This window comes from Haematobia irritans, chromosome 5, assembly GCF_050003625.1.
Source record: "Haematobia irritans isolate KBUSLIRL chromosome 5, ASM5000362v1, whole genome shotgun sequence".
NCBI lineage: Eukaryota > Metazoa > Arthropoda > Insecta > Diptera > Muscidae > Haematobia > Haematobia irritans.
Window position 1 is genome coordinate 117,674,971 of NC_134401.1, and position 18,324 is coordinate 117,693,294.

General features: G+C 33.8%; 1 protein-coding gene across 5 annotated transcripts in view; it reads left to right on the plus strand.

Moving 5' to 3' along the window:
* Sin3A (SIN3 transcription regulator family member A) overlaps positions 1–18,324 on the plus strand; it is a 47,158-nt gene that overhangs the window by 21,617 nt on the left and 7,217 nt on the right. For 3 of the 5 annotated variants that reach the window (XM_075312468.1, XM_075312464.1, XM_075312465.1), the window contains exons 2-10: positions 5,280–6,281; positions 7,203–8,395; positions 8,485–10,118; positions 11,558–11,870; positions 11,960–12,103; positions 12,183–12,417; positions 14,157–14,953; positions 15,025–15,561; positions 15,667–15,924. In XM_075312468.1, the coding sequence (XP_075168583.1) occupies positions 5,756–6,281; positions 7,203–8,395; positions 8,485–10,118; positions 11,558–11,870; positions 11,960–12,103; positions 12,183–12,417; positions 14,157–14,953; positions 15,025–15,561; positions 15,667–15,924 (5,637 nt within the window). In that variant the 5' untranslated portion in view covers positions 5,280–5,755. The remainder of the gene's footprint in view (positions 1–5,279; positions 6,282–7,202; positions 8,396–8,484; positions 10,119–11,557; positions 11,871–11,959; positions 12,104–12,182; positions 12,418–14,156; positions 14,954–15,024; positions 15,562–15,666; positions 15,925–18,324) is intronic. The other 2 variants (XM_075312467.1, XM_075312466.1) reach the window with 2 other exon arrangements.

Genomic DNA, 18,324 nt, shown 5'->3' on the forward strand with positions numbered 1-18,324 from the left:
GCCTTTGTTCCAAAACTAAATTATTTTAGCCTGAAATATTGGATTTGATTAAAAAAGAAATGAAAATTATTTAGTAATAATATGGAAATAACTTGGCTTAGTTTATTTGTTGTCGATACGTTTGAAAATTGTGGTCATAAAAGGGTTATGGACAGACACTGAGTGTAATTACTCAAGGATGATAGATTTACATTACTCAAGGTTACGTATCGATATAATGTTTACTCAGTTTATGATGGATCTTGGTAACAATTCTTGTTTTTATCCTTTGATTGCCTGTGATATGGTTGTATTTCTCGTAGCTAAGTCACAGTTACTACTACTAGATATCTTCTTACTTATTATTCCATATGCATATTGTGGAAACTGGCATTGTTTATATCATTCTGATTTTAATTTTTTTCGTTCGAGGTAAATATTTTGCAAATCTACCAAAACACAAAGAATTCTACCAAACAACTACCATTTTTAATAGAATTCTACTACGGTGGCCACACGTAGTGTCAGTTCTGAAGAATAATTTTCTTAGATTTAATTTTGTTAATTTTCCACAAATTACTTTAAAATTTATTTTCATATTTTGCGCTGTTTTAGGCGTAATGTTTGTGAAAATATGAACTTGTAAGTTTCTTTTTGTAAATTATCTTGTGCCCCACAAATGTTCAAATTTTGTGCAAAAATGGATAATTGTGAAAAATAGGTAATGACGAGTTCTAATCTAATTGCACTTTTTTTTCATATTTTGCACGACTTTGTTGTAGTTTTTTGATTAATGATTACCCAAATAAAATATCAATTAAAACCTTCGGAATAAGACTGTAATTTGGGCGTAGGGGCAATGAGGGAAGAAATAGAGTAAGAATGGGGCAACACCTTTTCGAAGAAACTAAATTGCCTTAATCGTGTTCTTGTTTCATTCATTTATTTCCTCGAAACTGTCAAACTGCATTTGAAACCGATTATTCATCTATGTAGAATTAAAAATATATGTCTTCATACATTTGCTAACCCGCAGTTCGCATAGCTAAACAAAAATTCGGGTATGTTGACTTTTTAAAAATTAAAAAAAAAAATAGAAAAGTGAATTTTTTCCTTATAAATATCCCAAATTTGGATTCCGCCACTTATTAAGGATACTTTATCTTCCAGCAGTATTTTATTCTTCATTTTTTTCATAACAATTCTGCCTAAAAGAAATACTGGTTAATTTTTTATTTATATCATTGGCTAAATATATTTGATAATTTCAAAATACTGTCACTTGAAGGGTTGACAATATAAACCATAATTTCATGTATTTTTTTAATGTATTCTATTTGGCAATATTAGATATTAAATACAATACTTTCCAATAATGTTTTGCTTAATAATTTATAATACATCCCTTCAATTCTATTCAGTACACTTTATGTCAATGGCTGTTTGTTTTTGCAATTATATCTCTCTGTATTTTGCACTCTCCCAGCCGCAACCATCCACTATTATTTTGACCCTGTTTCGTTCTCTTGCTCTCAGAGGGGTTTATTCTCTTGCATGGTATGCGGTAAAAACATCTTTTAAATGTACGACGTATGTAAGTAAAATTTATTTCTGCTTTGTTGTTCATTGGCATCGTACGTACTACGTACGTCGTACATACACGCTCACACACAGACATTGTATCAGCCGTCATACCTTATCCACTGGTACAGTTTACAAAAACAAAAAACTTCTGAGAAGCAACAACAGCAATGGCATAAAAAAATACACGATTCACAAATGAATAAAAGACAACTAACAAGATTTTCACACATGTGCGTGCATATGTATGTGTTGCTGTAGCGTAACTTTAAGATATTTCATATCCAAAAGATACCATGGATTCAAATTGGAAAAAATGAATAGTTCTTTTTGATTCTGCACTTTGTTTCCCAATTGTAGCCTTTAATTTTCCAAAAACTGATGAAGAGCAAATATTTAGTTTGAAGGAGACACCAAAAGAGACTTCTCCCCACAATCACTCCAATACATCTGTATATTGTAGAAACGCAATCACACATTAAGCCATACCAAACTAGTAGTCATCCGTCCATCCAATGAGCACAGAGGAATGAAAACATGTAGATATTTATTTAGTCACACTTTGCGCGCTTTTTTCCGTTGCTTTTGTATGGGTGCTATTGAGATACATATATCAGTGTGTGTGTGTGTGTGTTTCGATTCTATGTTTAAATATCTTTCTTTTCCACCTCCATTTAAGTTCACTAGTTTTTTGCGCCGTTTACTTAATTATTTTTATACTTAATTTTTCTACTTTGTTTTTGTTTATGAACAAAAGTAATTTTTGGAATTTAATTCGCGTTATAGTGGAATCAAAAAATTGCAATAATATAAAGAATGTGTAGAGCGTATATTATTGTTGCTCATATTATAAGTCTCGGGCAAAGAACTGAGGAGTAAAGTTCATATATTTCAATAGATACAGATTGTAATAATCCACTTACTATTCGCCCTCCGAAAAGGCATATCGATAAGATTTTTCCGAAAAGGCATATCAATAATTTTCCAAGTTGATAAAATTACCCCTACCCCCTACATGCAAAACGCTAGCCTTATAGCTGAGAAAAAGTTTTACCAAATCAATGGCCAATTTTATGTGTGAAAGTTACCTTAATTTCAGGAAAAAGGGGATTATTTCTGGATATTACTAACTTTTGCTTTGAATAATACTCGAGTTGCATTTTTTTTACACATATATACATTTAAGTCGTTTTTTACCCGATCATACTAAACTTATAATCTGGACGGCGTATGCGTGGACGAAATAAAGTGCGGAACATGTTTTTTCTTTTGATGCTGGGTTGTTCAGGGTTGCCATTTTGGTTCGATCGGACCAAAATTGGTCCAAAACATTATTAATTATTAATTTTTAAATTTGATCCGATGGTCGGACCAAACGGTAATTTTTCAAAATTTTCTATAGACATAAAATTTTTACAAAATTTCTGTGGAAATAAATTTTTGACAAAAATTTCTATAGAAATAAAGTTTTAACAAAATTTTGTATAGCAATAAAAGTTTGCCAAATTTTGTACCGAAATAAACTTAAAATAAATTTTGTATAGATACAAAATTATGCAAAAATTTTGTATAGGAAGAACATTTTGTATAACTTTCTATAGAAATAAAATTTTGACGACGTTTTATATACAAGTAAAATTGTGACAAAATTTTCTATAAAAATAAAATTTTCCGTAGAAAAAAAATTTGACAAAATTGTCTATAGAAATAAAATCTTGAAAAAATTTCTACAGAAATAAAATTTTGACAAATTTTTTTATAGAAATAAGATGTTGACAAATTTTTTTATAGAAATAAAATTTTAACAAAATTTTCTACAAAAATAAAATTTTCCGATAATTATCAATAGAAATAAAATTTTGACAAAATTTTCTATAGAAATAAAATTTGGACAAAATTATATATCGAAAAAAAAATTTTATATTAAAATAAAATTTTGACAACATTTTATATAGATATAAAATTTTGCGGTAATTTTCTATAGAAATAAAATTTTAACAAAATTTTCTATAGAAATAAAATTTGGACAAAATTATCTATGGAAATAAAATTTTGACAAAATTTTCTATAGAAATAAAGTTTTAACAAAATTTTGTATAGAAATAAAAGTTTGCCAAATTTTGTACCGAAATAAACTTAAAATAAATTTTGTATAGATACAAAATTATGCAAAAATTTTGTATAGGAAGAACATTTTGTATAACTTTATATAGAAATAAAATTTTGACGACGTTTTATATACAAGTAAAATTGTGACAAAATTTTCTATAAAAATAAAATTTTCCTAGAAAAAAAAATTTGAAAAAATTTTCAATAGAAATAAAATCTTGAAAAAATTTCTACAGAAATCAAATTTTGACAAATTTTTTTTTATAGAAATAAGATGTTGACAAATTTTTTTATAGAAATAAAATTTTGACAAAATTTTCTACAAAAATAAAATTTTCCTATAATTATCAATAGAAATAAAATTTTGAGAAAATTTTCTATATAAATAAAGTTTGGACAAAATTATATATAGAAAAAAAAATTATATAAAAATAAAATGTTGACAACATTTTATATAGATATAAAATTTTGCGGTACCTTTCTATAGAAATAAAATTTTGCGATAATTTTCTATAGAAATAAAATTTTTACAAAATTTTCTATAGAAAAAAAAATTGGACAAAATTTTCTACAGAAATAAAATTTTGACAACATTTTATATAGAAATAAATAAAAATTTTGAATAGAAATAAAAATTTGTCAAAATTTTGGAAAAATTTTAACTTTTTGTATTAATTTTGTTGTTTATGATTTCAGCTTAAAACCATGCATTGACTAAACTACAAGTGTAGCTTAACCAACAGAGGAAAATAATGTTTGTCAAATTATTTGGGCAAAGCCCTATAGACTGCAAGATGGTTGGATGGACGCACGTTTCGGAATTACCACATTCCTCATCAGCATCCTCTACTTGCAGCAAACCTATCAACCAATTATCAGAATAAATTCAGGCAGTTCACTAAATCCAAAGTGGACCGCACTTTTTTTTATTAATTTAATTTGGAAAAATGGGCCGCTCGTACCAATTTTGGAAAAATGTTGGTCCAAAATAAAAATTCATTGTGGCAACGCTGGCTGGGTTTATCGTTAAGGTATAGTGGCAGCCTTATATTTCAGGCTCACTTAGATTATTCAGTTCATTGTGATATAACAAATGATGTACTTCTTCCTTATCAATGAGTGCTGCCCGATACTATGTTAACCCCACTGACAAGGGACCTCCTTATATCCAAGTCCGAACGGCTAACGATACACACAGAAATGTTACCATCGCTCAAAAACTTATTGGTGTTCGGTCGAACCTTTGTATGCAGAGGGGGCGTTGTCGAATATTCTTTGTACGTCACCACCATAGTTTTTGGTAACGCTACCAGTGTCCTTATAACGTTTTACATTGTGATCGACAAATATTTTGTTCACTTGAGAATAAAAAACACCAAAATTTTATATGCTTAACTTAAACACTTAAATATATACCTTTAACAAATAAGTTTGTGAATTTGATAATACTTCGTATCTGCTAATCCGAACAACCATATTCACCCCACCCAAAATATACTTATGTTTTTTTTTTTTTCAAAACTTTTAGACCAATTTAACTTAAACTTTTTAACTTTTGTAAAAAAAAAATAGATTTATTAATGACAAATAATTTCAAATTTTCTTTACAGTGGCAATATACTCATCGCTAATCATAATAGATTGAAGGGTACTAAGTGAAGCCTTAAAACTCACTAATAACTAAGTGGAACAAATATCAATCTCCAGAACAACATACACTAGAAAAAAGTGTAAAATGCAAAAAAATCAAATGAGAAAACGGCGTAATTACAATTTACAAAAACCCAAAGTACTATACCATCAACAACACCATACATCGACAGAAGTTACAGTAATCGATAAAAGGTATGAACGTTAGAGATCTATAGGTACGTCCGTATACCACAACTAATTAAGAATATAAAAAACAGCATAAACATTAGTAGAGTTAGCAAAGAAAATACCCATACCGCAAGACTAAATTCATTATCCGACATAAGCCGCTGTAAAGATCTTACGGCAATATTGAAAAATAATTGAATTGAAACCAAGAAACTTTAAGGCTCAACAGTTTTAAAGACAAACTACAAAAGTGAAACCTTTAAAAATGATGAAACGTACTCGTGAAGAAGTACAGTATGGTGCACGGCCCGGTCCAGGTGGAGTGGGCGGTAGCGGTGGAGGGGGAGGAGGTACGGCTTCTGGAGGTAATGTTGTGACAGCTGGTGCAGCCAGCGTTACCACAGGGGCCATAAACATAGGCACTATGGTGCCCGGCACACACGCATCAGCCGGTGGCACGACATTAAGTGTTGGTTTGGGAACTGGTAATATAGCAACGGCAGGATCCATTGCCCACCATCGTATTTTAACACCTCAACATGGAGGTGCTCAAACAATAGCTTATTTACCATCAACAACACCAGTTACAGCAACAAATCTGAAGACATCAAGTGGAGGTATTGTCGCTGACAGCAGTGCTGGCGGTAATAACGATGGCAATGCAGCCACCGTAGGTGGCGGTGTTGGAAGTAGAATAACACAAATTGGTGGAAATACAGTTGTAACTCCTGGAGGCGGTGGACCTAATGCAAATACAGTTGTCCAGCAGCAAACTGTCCAATATTCGACTTGTAAGTATAATTCACATTTACAAAGAAACTAAAATACGTACAAAATATTTGTAGTTAGTCGTCAGGTCTAACTTTAAACGAAAATGTGGAATGACAGTTCAGTGGGTATGGCGAACAGTTTAAACCACGTATCTTGTAAATTTCGCGCAAGTTCTATTTCAAAAGCTTTAAATACCAGCAATCGACTGTGTTGTGTAAATCTAGAAAAACTATATTAAGTTACTAAAAAAGATCAAAATCTTTGTCTGAGGTCTCAATACAACAAAATAAACTATAGATTTGGTTTGGTAAAAAGGTAGTTGTAAAGCAGCACGTACGAAATCGGCCGGTACTAGACCCATTTTCGTAAAATTTATCAATCCTTTCTAAAATAACCGACATAGAAAAATCATTAAGTTTGCCATCTGGCGCTTACAACAATTATGAATAGTTCAATTGTGCAATTTGTCTCATCAGAAAACGCGAGCATCATTTACTGCAATCGCGGCAAATTCTTTACTCTCTCAATTCTAACATTTTTTTCTTCGGCGCAAGACCGTGTGCTTCAAAATCTTTACCTTAAGTTCGTTTTTCAATACATATTGAATCCTTTCATGGGATATATTTAGATATTACACAGCAATCACTATTACACATTTGATAGCAAAAACACTCCATCACTTACTTTTTAAATAAGCTTAAAAGTCAAAGTCAACTTTACCCAAAACTTTTCCTCCTTTACAAAAGGCAGAAGTCGATTGCATTGGAAGCGTCAAATAGTCGATCTTCTTCATATTTCCAAAGCTTCAAAAACTCACAGACAGATTCCGATAACAATTAATAAACTAAACTAAACGCCTTATTTTAAAATATTTCGAACATAAAAAATAAAAATAACCACTGCACATAAATAATCTTTATATTCGTTTTTTTGCTTTGCAGCCTATAATGTTTCTTCCATACCAACCGGCGGTACTTTAAAAACAGGGCCTGATGGAGCGGTGCAAATACATGTAACAGGTGGCACAGCTGGCGCCGTCCCCATTGTAACCAATCCGACTGTACCCCAAACAACAAATTCTGTTCGTCAGCGTACTATAAGTGGCACTACCCAAAGTAGCAACATCTCATCGTCATCTCAGACCATGGTACAACCGGCTCCTGGGGGTGGCCAGGGAACGCCCATAGTTACGGGCCCATCGTCAACTCCACAACCCGGACAACCAGGGGCTCCACCTCGTCTTAAAGTGGAAGATGCCCTCAGTTATTTGGATCAGGTTAAATACCAATATGCGGATCAACCTCAAATCTATAATAATTTCCTTGACATCATGAAGGAATTCAAGTCACATTGCATAGATACACCTGGTGTCATTCAGCGAGTGTCTACGTTATTTAAGGGCCATACGGAGTTAATATATGGATTCAATATGTTCCTACCACCGGGTTATAAAATTGAAATACATTCTGATGAGTTGGGAACAGCTGTGCCAGTCGTATCCATGCCGTCGCCTCCAGGATCAGCACCGGGTAGCGGCACAACCGTTCATGCCGTTTCTGGCACAGCAATGAATATTGGCCATAAAATAGGGAGTAGTAATGCCCCAGTACATCAATTGCAAACAGGTACATCGACGGGCGCAGTCAATTTGATGACCCATGGCGGCACTTCGCTTTCCCAAACCACTATACATGCCTTACAACCCCCCACACCTGCACAACAGTCCCCAAGTCCTGCTGCTGGAGGTGGCCATACTCCAACACATGTGCCACCACATGCCAGTGCTTCGCCGGCTCCAGCTCAAGTGACGGTTGCATCCGTAAATGCTGTCCCTCCAACGAATATGCCTCAGAATTATTCTCGAGACCGGGACAGGAGTGTAACGATTGCTACTGCTGCAGCCACCAATATTAATGCACCCACCCCTGGAGGCATGGTTGTAGGTGGACCACCCACGCCCAACTCATTAAACGATATGGGTCCCCAAACTGGAGCTCAAGTCCACCATAACTTACTGCACATGTCGCAAGCCCATCAATCAATGATGATGGGCGAAAGTGCACCCACTCCAGGTGCTGCGCCACAACAACCAGTCGAATTCAACCATGCCATAACGTATGTCAATAAAATCAAGGTGTGTATAAAATATTTTCGAAAATCTATCTATCATCATGATATACGAGAGTATAACATTTATAATTTGTATCTTTATTATCCTTTTAGAATCGTTTCCAAAACCAACCCGAGAAGTACAAAAAATTCCTGGAGATTTTACACACTTATCAAAAGGAACAAAAAGTCATCAAAGAGGGTTCAACAGGTGTTAACCAAGGTAAAACACTTACAGAACAGGAGGTCTATACACAAGTGGCAAAACTTTTCGGCCAAGATGAAGACTTATTACGGGAATTTGGTCAATTCCTACCAGATGCCACAAATCATCAGGCCCAACAATATATGACAAAATCTCATAATGATCATAAGAGAGCAACAACGGCAGCTTTAAGTGGTGGAGCCCATATAACCATGTCACCGGCTGGTGTTCCAGCTGCAGGATCGCCTCTACATCTTAGTAGTGGTGCTACTCTTTCACAAATCAGTACAACGGCTCATGCGGCAGCTTTGGCAGCGGTAAATACCAGTGTAAGCTTAAAACCTTATGGAAGCACGCAACAAAACCACATTATAAGTAGTGGACGTAGCAGTGATACCAGTACTGGTGGAGCGCCACCTGGTGTTGGCGTTTCCAGTGCAAATGACATTTTGTATGACAAAGACTTCCGCGGAAATGTACATGCCAATGTGCACCATCAAAGCGGTGGTTCACATCATATACCAAGTGGCGGCAATTCCGCTACGAGTAATATACGGGGAACTTTCGATTCCAAAGACTCACATCGTAATAAACATCATCCCTCTGTAGTAACCGGAACACCAAAATATCTCTCACACCATCATCATACCCATAACCAAACAAGTCAATCAAACATAGGTCATAATATGGGTAATATGAGCGGTAGTATGTCCAAAAAATCTCCTAGCTACAGTGGATTACCATCAAATATGCCTCCAGGAGGATTGCCACAGCATTTGGCCGGAGGATCTCCAAATATTTCCAATTTGAATTATGCACCATCTCCAGCCAATTCCTATCATAATCAGATGCCACATACGGGCTCACGTAGACATGCCGTAGATGACATGGGTGGAGTAGGCGGTTTGGGTGTACCGCCAACAAAGAGGCATAAACCCATATGTCGCGACATTTCATTCTCTGAAGCGTCTCGTATGTGCAGTATTCAAGATGCAGCCTTCTTTGATAAAGTACGAAAATCTCTGCGTAATCCTGAGGTTTATGAAAACTTTTTGCGTTGTCTCACCCTGTACACACAAGAAATTGTTTCGAAGACTGATCTCTTGACATTGGTTACACCGTTCCTTAGTAAATTTCCTGAATTATTCCGATGGTTTACGGACTTCTTGGGCCCACCAGTATCTCAAGTGACGGGTTCAACGTGTGGATTCACCGGCCATTTGGAAAGCATACCATTGCAAGGGGCTGCAAGACATGCTGTAAATAGCAGTTCTGGCCCATCGGCTCACGGAAGTCTAAATGATCGCCAAAATAGCTTGCAAAATACAGATCATCATCAAGAAATCGATTTGGCGTCATGTAAACGTTTGGGTGCTTCGTATTGTGCATTACCTCAATCGACAATTCCGAAAAAATGTTCAGGTCGTACAGCACTGTGTCGAGAAGTTCTTAATGACAAATGGGTATCATTCCCCACATGGGCCAGTGAAGATTCAACATTTGTTACGTCGCGTAAAACACAATTTGAGGAGACAATTTACAGGTTTGTGATATATTAATATAATCATGTTTTCTTTAGATGTAAATCATCCAAAAATTAGCTTAATTTATTGTTATTATTATTGTTTTTAATACTAATTTGTGTGGATTGAAAGGCTTTGTCCGGTTTGCGAAATACAATCAGAGATTGGCCTGAACTTATATTGAAAACTTGTACATATTTAAAAATTACTATTATTTAGTCTACAATTTTCCTATTTATTAACCTCGCTAAGTCAGTTTTTGGAGTTTTTGGTGACATGGAAAAATCGAAGTGTACTCCAAAGCGTTGATAATACTATTGATTTTTACATCCTTGTCATTTTTCTTTATTGAACAATACTACTTTCAAAACATTTTTATGTATCAATTTCAATAAAAAAGAACTGATGAAATGTAAAAATGCGAACTATGCCTTTTCAACGCTTATGACTACATTTTTATATATTCGTCATATTGAAAATAATGTAGCTTTGGAAGATTAATAAGTATTCCCGTTTTCATAACTAAAATCAAATATGATATGATTACATACCTCTGGAAATAATGTTCTTTCCAAACCACCGTCAAAGTATGTGGCATTATTGCCAGATACTTTACCGAAAATTGATTGATTATAAAAATCATCAAAGTCAACACTATGGAAAATCGTCAAAATAATCTTTATAGTCACTCAATTGAACAAGTCCCTTAATCTTCTATGCCCACAAAGCTGTAATAACAATGAATTACAAATACAATCATACTTTTGGACGTTAATCGTCTCGATATCAAGCTAACATGAAAATTTATTCAATTTGTCTTCTTATTCCGTCCCTTGACGATGCGAAAGAAATGTAACTGTACCGGAATGAAACTAATGCATAACGGATGAAGGCGCTTACCAAATTTGGCCTCAACTAACATCACATATAAATCAAAAATAGATTTAGGCAATAGTCTTGATGAGTGCTATGTTTCCGTTGATTTAGACTGCTAGTCTTCAGTTAATGTACTTAAAACAATGCAATTAATTGATCAGAAGAACATATTTGGGTGGTTTAACAGTAAAGACCGAAAGTACCTTTGTGTAATTGGTATATTTATCATAAATGAACTGCTAGTCAAAAAGAGCCAATCCCCAAAATCTCCTATGTCTATGTCCAGTTGTATAAAAATTAAAACTCGTAGTTATCGAAAGTTATGACGGTATTTTTTTGCAAACGGTTTAAAATAACCTTGTAATGTTGTTTAAAAAACAACGATATTTTCAGTCAATACATTTTAAGCTATATACTACAAAATTAAGCTTGAACATGGGCTGCTCTCTCATTCACATTCATAGAAATTCCTCCCCATATACTACATTTCCTATCTCTGTAGTCATCCATAATCTCTTTACACTTGCTTTGAACACTTTTATAATTTTTACCAATCATTAAAACAAAAAATTCTAAATGAAAGGAATATTCACAGAACTGAAGATGAACGTTTCGAACTGGATGTGGTCATAGAAACTAACAGCGCCACGATTCGTGTTCTGGAGGGTGTGCAAAAGAAAATGTCACGTATGTCTCCAGAAGATTTAGCCAGATATCACCTCGATGATTCGTTGGGAGGTACTTCACAAACTATTCACCAAAGAGCCATATACAGGATTTATGGAGAAAAGGCCGGTGAAATAATACAAGGTCTGAAGAAGAATCCTTCAGTGGCTGTTCCCATAGTTTTGAAGCGTCTAAAAGTCAAAGAAGAAGAATGGAGAAATGCTCAAAAGGTTAGTTTTTTTCCCACACACAGATATTTCTTGTATCAATAAGCAAGTGAACCGCTATTACTACATCTGTGTTGTTTATCCATTTGCAGAATTTTAATAAACAATGGCGAGAGCAAAATGAAAAGTATTATTTGAAATCATTGGATCACCAATCAATCAATTTTAAACCCAATGATATGAAAGCTTTACGTTCGAAAAGTCTCTTCAATGAAATTGAAACTCTTTATGATGAGGTAATTAATTCAAAATCCAAAATTTTTTTTTAATTTCTTTTAATTTACGTTTTGTTGTTTTTGTATTTCCATCACTTAGCGCCATGATCAGGAGGATGAAAATGGTGAATCTTCAAGTGGTCCCCATTTGACATTACCATACAAAGATAAAACAATATTGGATGATGCTGCAAATCTATTGATACACCATGTAAAACGGCAAACTGGCATCCAGAAGCAAGAGAAAACCAAAATCAAGCATATACTAAGACAATTTGTGCCTGATTTATTCTTTTCGACAAGACAGCCATTAAGTGATGATGAAAGAGAAGATGGTAAATATTTTATATTGTTTTTTTTTTTTTTTTTTTTTTTGTATGTGTGTTTTAACTAAAAGTTTCAAGTAAATAACTTTGTTTACATTTCCTTAATTTGTAGTCTTCTGTTTCGAAATAGTAATTGCAATTTTATTTAATTAGATGTTAGTATAGTAAATTATTAAAATTTTGATAAACTTTGAAAGTATGTCTTACTTATTGTAGTTGTCGTCGTTTTGGTGCAACGTATGGATCATAACCAAAATCGAGAAATGATGAAGTCGACTCTTTTATTTTTTTTTTAATTTGGTATAATATATGAATTAAAGAATTACTGATATTTGCGTAAAAAAAAATTACAATCCTAGAAAAATCATAACTAATGGAAGTAAACACATACCATAGTAGAGAAATTACTCAATTTGTAAGAGGACAATTCGTAGCATGTTTTCTCCATAAGAAGTTAGCATAAAGTACCCAAAATTGAGTTATCTATCCTAGCCCTATCCTAAGGGCTGCGGAAAGGTTCATTCTCCCGAACTGAAACATGTACAGTCAGTCGTGTATAGATTTGTATCTGGCGTTTTCTTTTCAATGACTCTATTTATCAAGTTCCTTAATATTCCATAGGAAGCAATCGGAAGTAGATAATATAATTAAGGTCCATCCCAACCTTTAGAGAATTTTTTACACTAACATTGCATTTTTATTAGCTTTTAAGTAGTTGAATTAAATGCGATTAAATTAAGGGTATTTTGTGTATTTCTTCTTGTGTTACATTTCGAAAAAAATCTGTAAAAAATATTAATGTTGAAAGTTTTAAAACTCTGCAAGAGCATTCCAAAACTTAACAGAATTAATTTGTTAACGTTTTTATTAAATGAAGTATATGTATATTAACATAAACCATTCGAAACTTTTTTTTTTTTTTTTTTTATTTATTTATTTTTTCTTGGCGAATCCAAGCCGCAAAGCCATATACGGATTCCAAAACTACACAATTTTTTTACATATTTTAATTACATATTTTAAAAGATTCCTCTTCGCCTTCGGCCAAAAAGATTAGCTTCCGTCAAGCTCTTATAAGCTTATAATCTGAAATCGGATTTTTATTTGTTTGCCAATCTTTTTTTTTCATATCAGAATCTAATTTACTATAATGAATGAATTAACCCTCTAATGGCCAATTAATTAAATAAGGAAGCTTTTAGTAAAACACACCTTAAGACAACAAAAATGGGTAAAAGAAAAAGAAAACTTAGTTGAAACTGTTCAAGGGGCTTTATACTGAATTTTACCGTATAAAATTTTCTTGTTTAGTTTTCTTGCTTTTGTTTCGTTAACATTAACAGCCTGTTTCTGTATGTCGAACGAGTTCAATCGATCGACTGAAATGCATAGAAACAGCTGTTTTTTGGTTATAAATTCAGCTGTTTGTTTCCATTTTAGTCGATCGACAGAGCTCATTCGACATACAGAAACAGGCTGTAAATATTTAATCAGCTGGCCAAAAAATTGGGGCATTAGAGGATTACCTGTAGCTTTTTATGAAATTTACTTGCTTCAATTCAATAACAATCAGTGCAACTCCCTTTCACTATCCCTGGTTCCTCACAGTGAATTACTTTTGAACGAGATTACGTATAAGTCTACTGATTTACATATTAAATTTGCATGCTTCATTATCTCATGTACTTTCTCTTTTTTCGTCTCTTCTTGCACCTTGCTTTTTGTTTCGTCTTTTTTTATCTCTCAAGTATTCCCATTTTTATTAGATGATAATGATAAAATGGATGTGGATTCTACGCCTTGTAAGCAAGATAAGAATAAAGTAGGCGGTGTCTCTACTTCATCATCGACGTCTCTGACCTATTCTCCACCTGCAACATCATCGACATCAGCAGCGGCAACTGGTGTTGGCGCATCTGCGTCAGGCACTCCTATAAAAACGGAGAGTGAGATATTGGATTCGAAAGATCAGGTTATATCCACACTTGCCAGTAATGCATTGACGTCAGATACTACGCCTGCGATGAGTAACGCCAATGCTTCCTCTTCCATATCCACATCTGCCATAACATCTACGACAGTGTCTTCATTGAACTCGGTTACATCAACAGCAGCAGCAGCCGGTGGTAGTGATAAAAATACAGATCCAAAGGGTGGCGTTATTGATACTTTAAAAGAATCGAATACAACTGTTGTAAATAGTCTAACCACCAGCGCAATAAGCAGTGCAACATCCAGTTTGAGCGATACCGTTGTTACAAGCAGCACATCAGCAAATGTGATGACATCAGAGACGAGTACAAACAACAATGATCCCAAGACAAATGCTGAAACAACAACAACAACAATAACAGCCACATGTTCAGTTTCCACCGCTCCAACAAATGCCTTGTCGTCATCAGCTTCAACAATTGCCACCGCTGTTTCGACCTCAACAGGAACAACTGCGACAGTTGATGCAATTAAAACCGAAATAAAACAAGAGGATGAAGAAATGCCATCAACAGATATTCCCGTTCCCCCGCATGCTATAAGCAAGCACTTGGTAAGAGATATCCTAAAATACTCATGAAAGACCTACTAAACCTACTATTTTTTTCATGTTTTGTTTTTTAGGATGAGGCCTACACCCTCTTCTTTGCCAATAATAATTGGTATTTGTTCTTCCGCCTGCACGCAATATTATGTGAAAGGCTGCGCACCATGTATGAACGTGCCCAAATTATTGCAGCTGAAGAAGAAAAATATAAACAAAATCGCCGTGAAAATATTGCACAAGCCTTAAGACTGAAACCAAAATCCGAAGTTGCCGTTGAAGACTATTATCCCACGTTCTTGGATATGTTGAAGAATGTCCTAGATGGTAACATGGATTCTAATACTTTTGAGGATCAAATGCGTGAAATGTTTGGCATTCATGCATACATATCATTTACTCTGGATAAAGTTGTATCGAATGCTGTGAGACAATTGCAGAATTGTGTCACAGAAAGGACAGCATTGGAATGCGTTGAGTTGTACCATCATGAGCAAAAGAAAGGTGCCGCTGGCGGGTTATGTCGCAATGCTCATAAGACATTTAATGCTGAAATGCAATATCAACACAAAGCCGAGGATATATTGCATGAAGAGAATTGTTTTAAAATATATATCGTAAGTACAGCCAAGAGGAGGATCAAATTTAATCCACACAAAACTATGCGATATAACAGTGAACTATATTTAATCATGACATTCTTTTTTATTTTACATATAAAGTATAAAATTGATTGTCGTGTTACTATTGAACTATTGGATACCGATAATGATGATATGACTGAACGTGAGAAACCTGTAAATAAAGTGAAATCATGGTCTAAGTATGTTGACCGCCTCGCAAATCCCTCATCTGCAAATAATAGCCATAATACAACCAATGCCAATTCACCAAATTCCAATAATAACAACTCTGTGTCAAATATGGATGCAAGCATCAACAACGAAATCAAGTCGGAAAGATGGGATGAAGATGGATTGGTAAGTCTCACAAAACACATTTTCTAAACAAAATGAAAGTTTCGGATATATAATTTCTTTGTGCAGATTTGGATATAAAATATACATGTTTAGTAAAGTAGCACATTTGTTTTACTATTTTAATTTATCTTATACATAATTATGAACTTGATTTATTTCGAAATCATTCCAAGTTTACAACAAGCTAATTTCAATGAATCAAACCAATGTGTGCCTTACATAAGTAAAGTTTTCAAATATACAATTTGTTTTTACATTATTGGACTACTGTTTCTATATAATTGTGACTCAGACTTCAATTAGGTTTTTTGTTGTTGTATAGTCACATTGAGTTTTGCATTGCCAAATTGCACACTATTAAAAACATTTCGGCACCTGAATGTATGCAAATAATTTTTTTGCAACTATATTATATGTAAGGTTTTCTTGGCTAATCAGGCATTTAGGTAGAGAAACCTTTCGTTAATCTTAATATTTCTTACAAAGAAATACAAGAGGACAAAAAGTTCTCTTCTGCAAAGAAAACAAATGTCAACTGTATAGATGTCGCACAATAACCGCATCTTTTGGTATCACCGATGTTGCGGTCGAAGCGCTGTTTTGATAAATTAACTATAGAAACATCGGCAGTTATAATTTCAAATTGACTGCCAAAAAGTTAATAAAATGAAAACATTTATAAAAATAACATTTGTTATTACAAAGAAGGTTCTCTAAATCCTATTTTCTTATGTTTCGTAAAGCCGGCAGAGACCAGAACTGGGTGGCGCCGACGCAAACTGTATGACATTTGAGAGAAACGCCCACAAAAACTGCATGATATTGGAGAAATTTTCGACATGATTGCCACCTACTGACGCAGTTTCGTTATCTTGTATTTCCTACTCTCTGGTGATGGGTTCATTTTGCACACAGAGTAGTTTTCGTGTTTGCCAAACGCTTCATTACTTTAGTGGATAGAATCAATCTTGATATACAGAGTATTAGAAAATGATTAATTTGACCAAGAAATACACTTCGAATGTGGGCTTGATTGGTACAAATCACATCTTAAGCATATTGTCTATTATACTGCCACAATGGACTGAATAGTCTAAGTGAGCTTGAATCTTAATCGGGCTGCCACTTTAACCTATACCGCTTTTGGTTTTGGACATATTTTGTCGTATTGTCATGAAAAAAAGCCGTAAAGAACGAGTGATTTCAATTCGGCAAAAATTTGTGTATTCGGATGGCCGGAACACGCCCAGAAAAAAAAACAATTCGTAAACTTTTTGCGAATGCGTTTGCCAGAACAGTCGTAGTCTACTGTTATATTTATGTAGCCATCTAGCTAATAATAAAACTCAGGTTTTAAAATGTAAAAAATGGCAGACAGTGTTTGCTGTTTCAACAAACAGCTACTGCTTTCGCGTTTTGCAGTTTTAGCAGATTTTTCTTCTTCTTTGGGTATAGTAAAATTCCTGAATTCATTTGATTTTTTCAAAGACTTCCCAGAAAAAAATTGAAAGTTCTTCCAAAGGCACAACTTTAAAAGCACTTCCAAAAATGTGTTCCCAAAGATGTTCTTTATTTTAACTGCACAGGAAGTTCATTTGAGTCAATTTTTTTTATAACTCACTTTTATCATATATTCCATGGGAAATTTATTTTTTGTTTGTTTCAAATAGGTTAAAAACAGATTAAGATCTAATAAAATAGTACAAAGTATTTAAATGTTGCCGGAAAAAATCTAAATCTATTCTAGAAAATTTGAGAATTTTTGAAAATATTTGATGTCAAGCGTTCGTAACAAGCGTTAGAATGCAATAAAAATCATAAAAATTGTTAAAAATTATTTCTCAAAATATCACAGAATTTCTTAACACAGATCCAAATCACTGAATTCGCATCACACCTTAATAAGTGATGCTAATGTATTGCAATGGTTGTTGAAATGGTGGACATCCGTCCTATGACAAGCTCATGTTAAATTCAATTTTGCCCCACTTCTGGATCCAAAAAGAACATTTTCACTACTTTTTTGGCGACGTTTTTTTTTCTGGGTTATCAATGCATGCATTCATTCGAATTTTCCGGGAAAATTTGTCAATCGGGTGTTAAGAACAACATGATAGTGATTTCGTTTGGGAAAAAGAGTTACATATAAGTGGTAGAATATATTATGGTGTTACCACAGTGATGCCGAACCCCCCAGCCAAAACCATACCGTTTGCGTTTGAAAACGAACAAAAATGTTTGCACACTGATACAAATTTGCTTTTTTGCATTTTGTTTTTATTTTAAAAATATCTAATATCAAATTTGTTGTCGCGGCACTAAACTAAAGAAATATTTCGTCTTGGTAAATTAATCAGCTGTGATGAAGAAATTGAAAAGTAACAGTAAAAGTACAGGCGT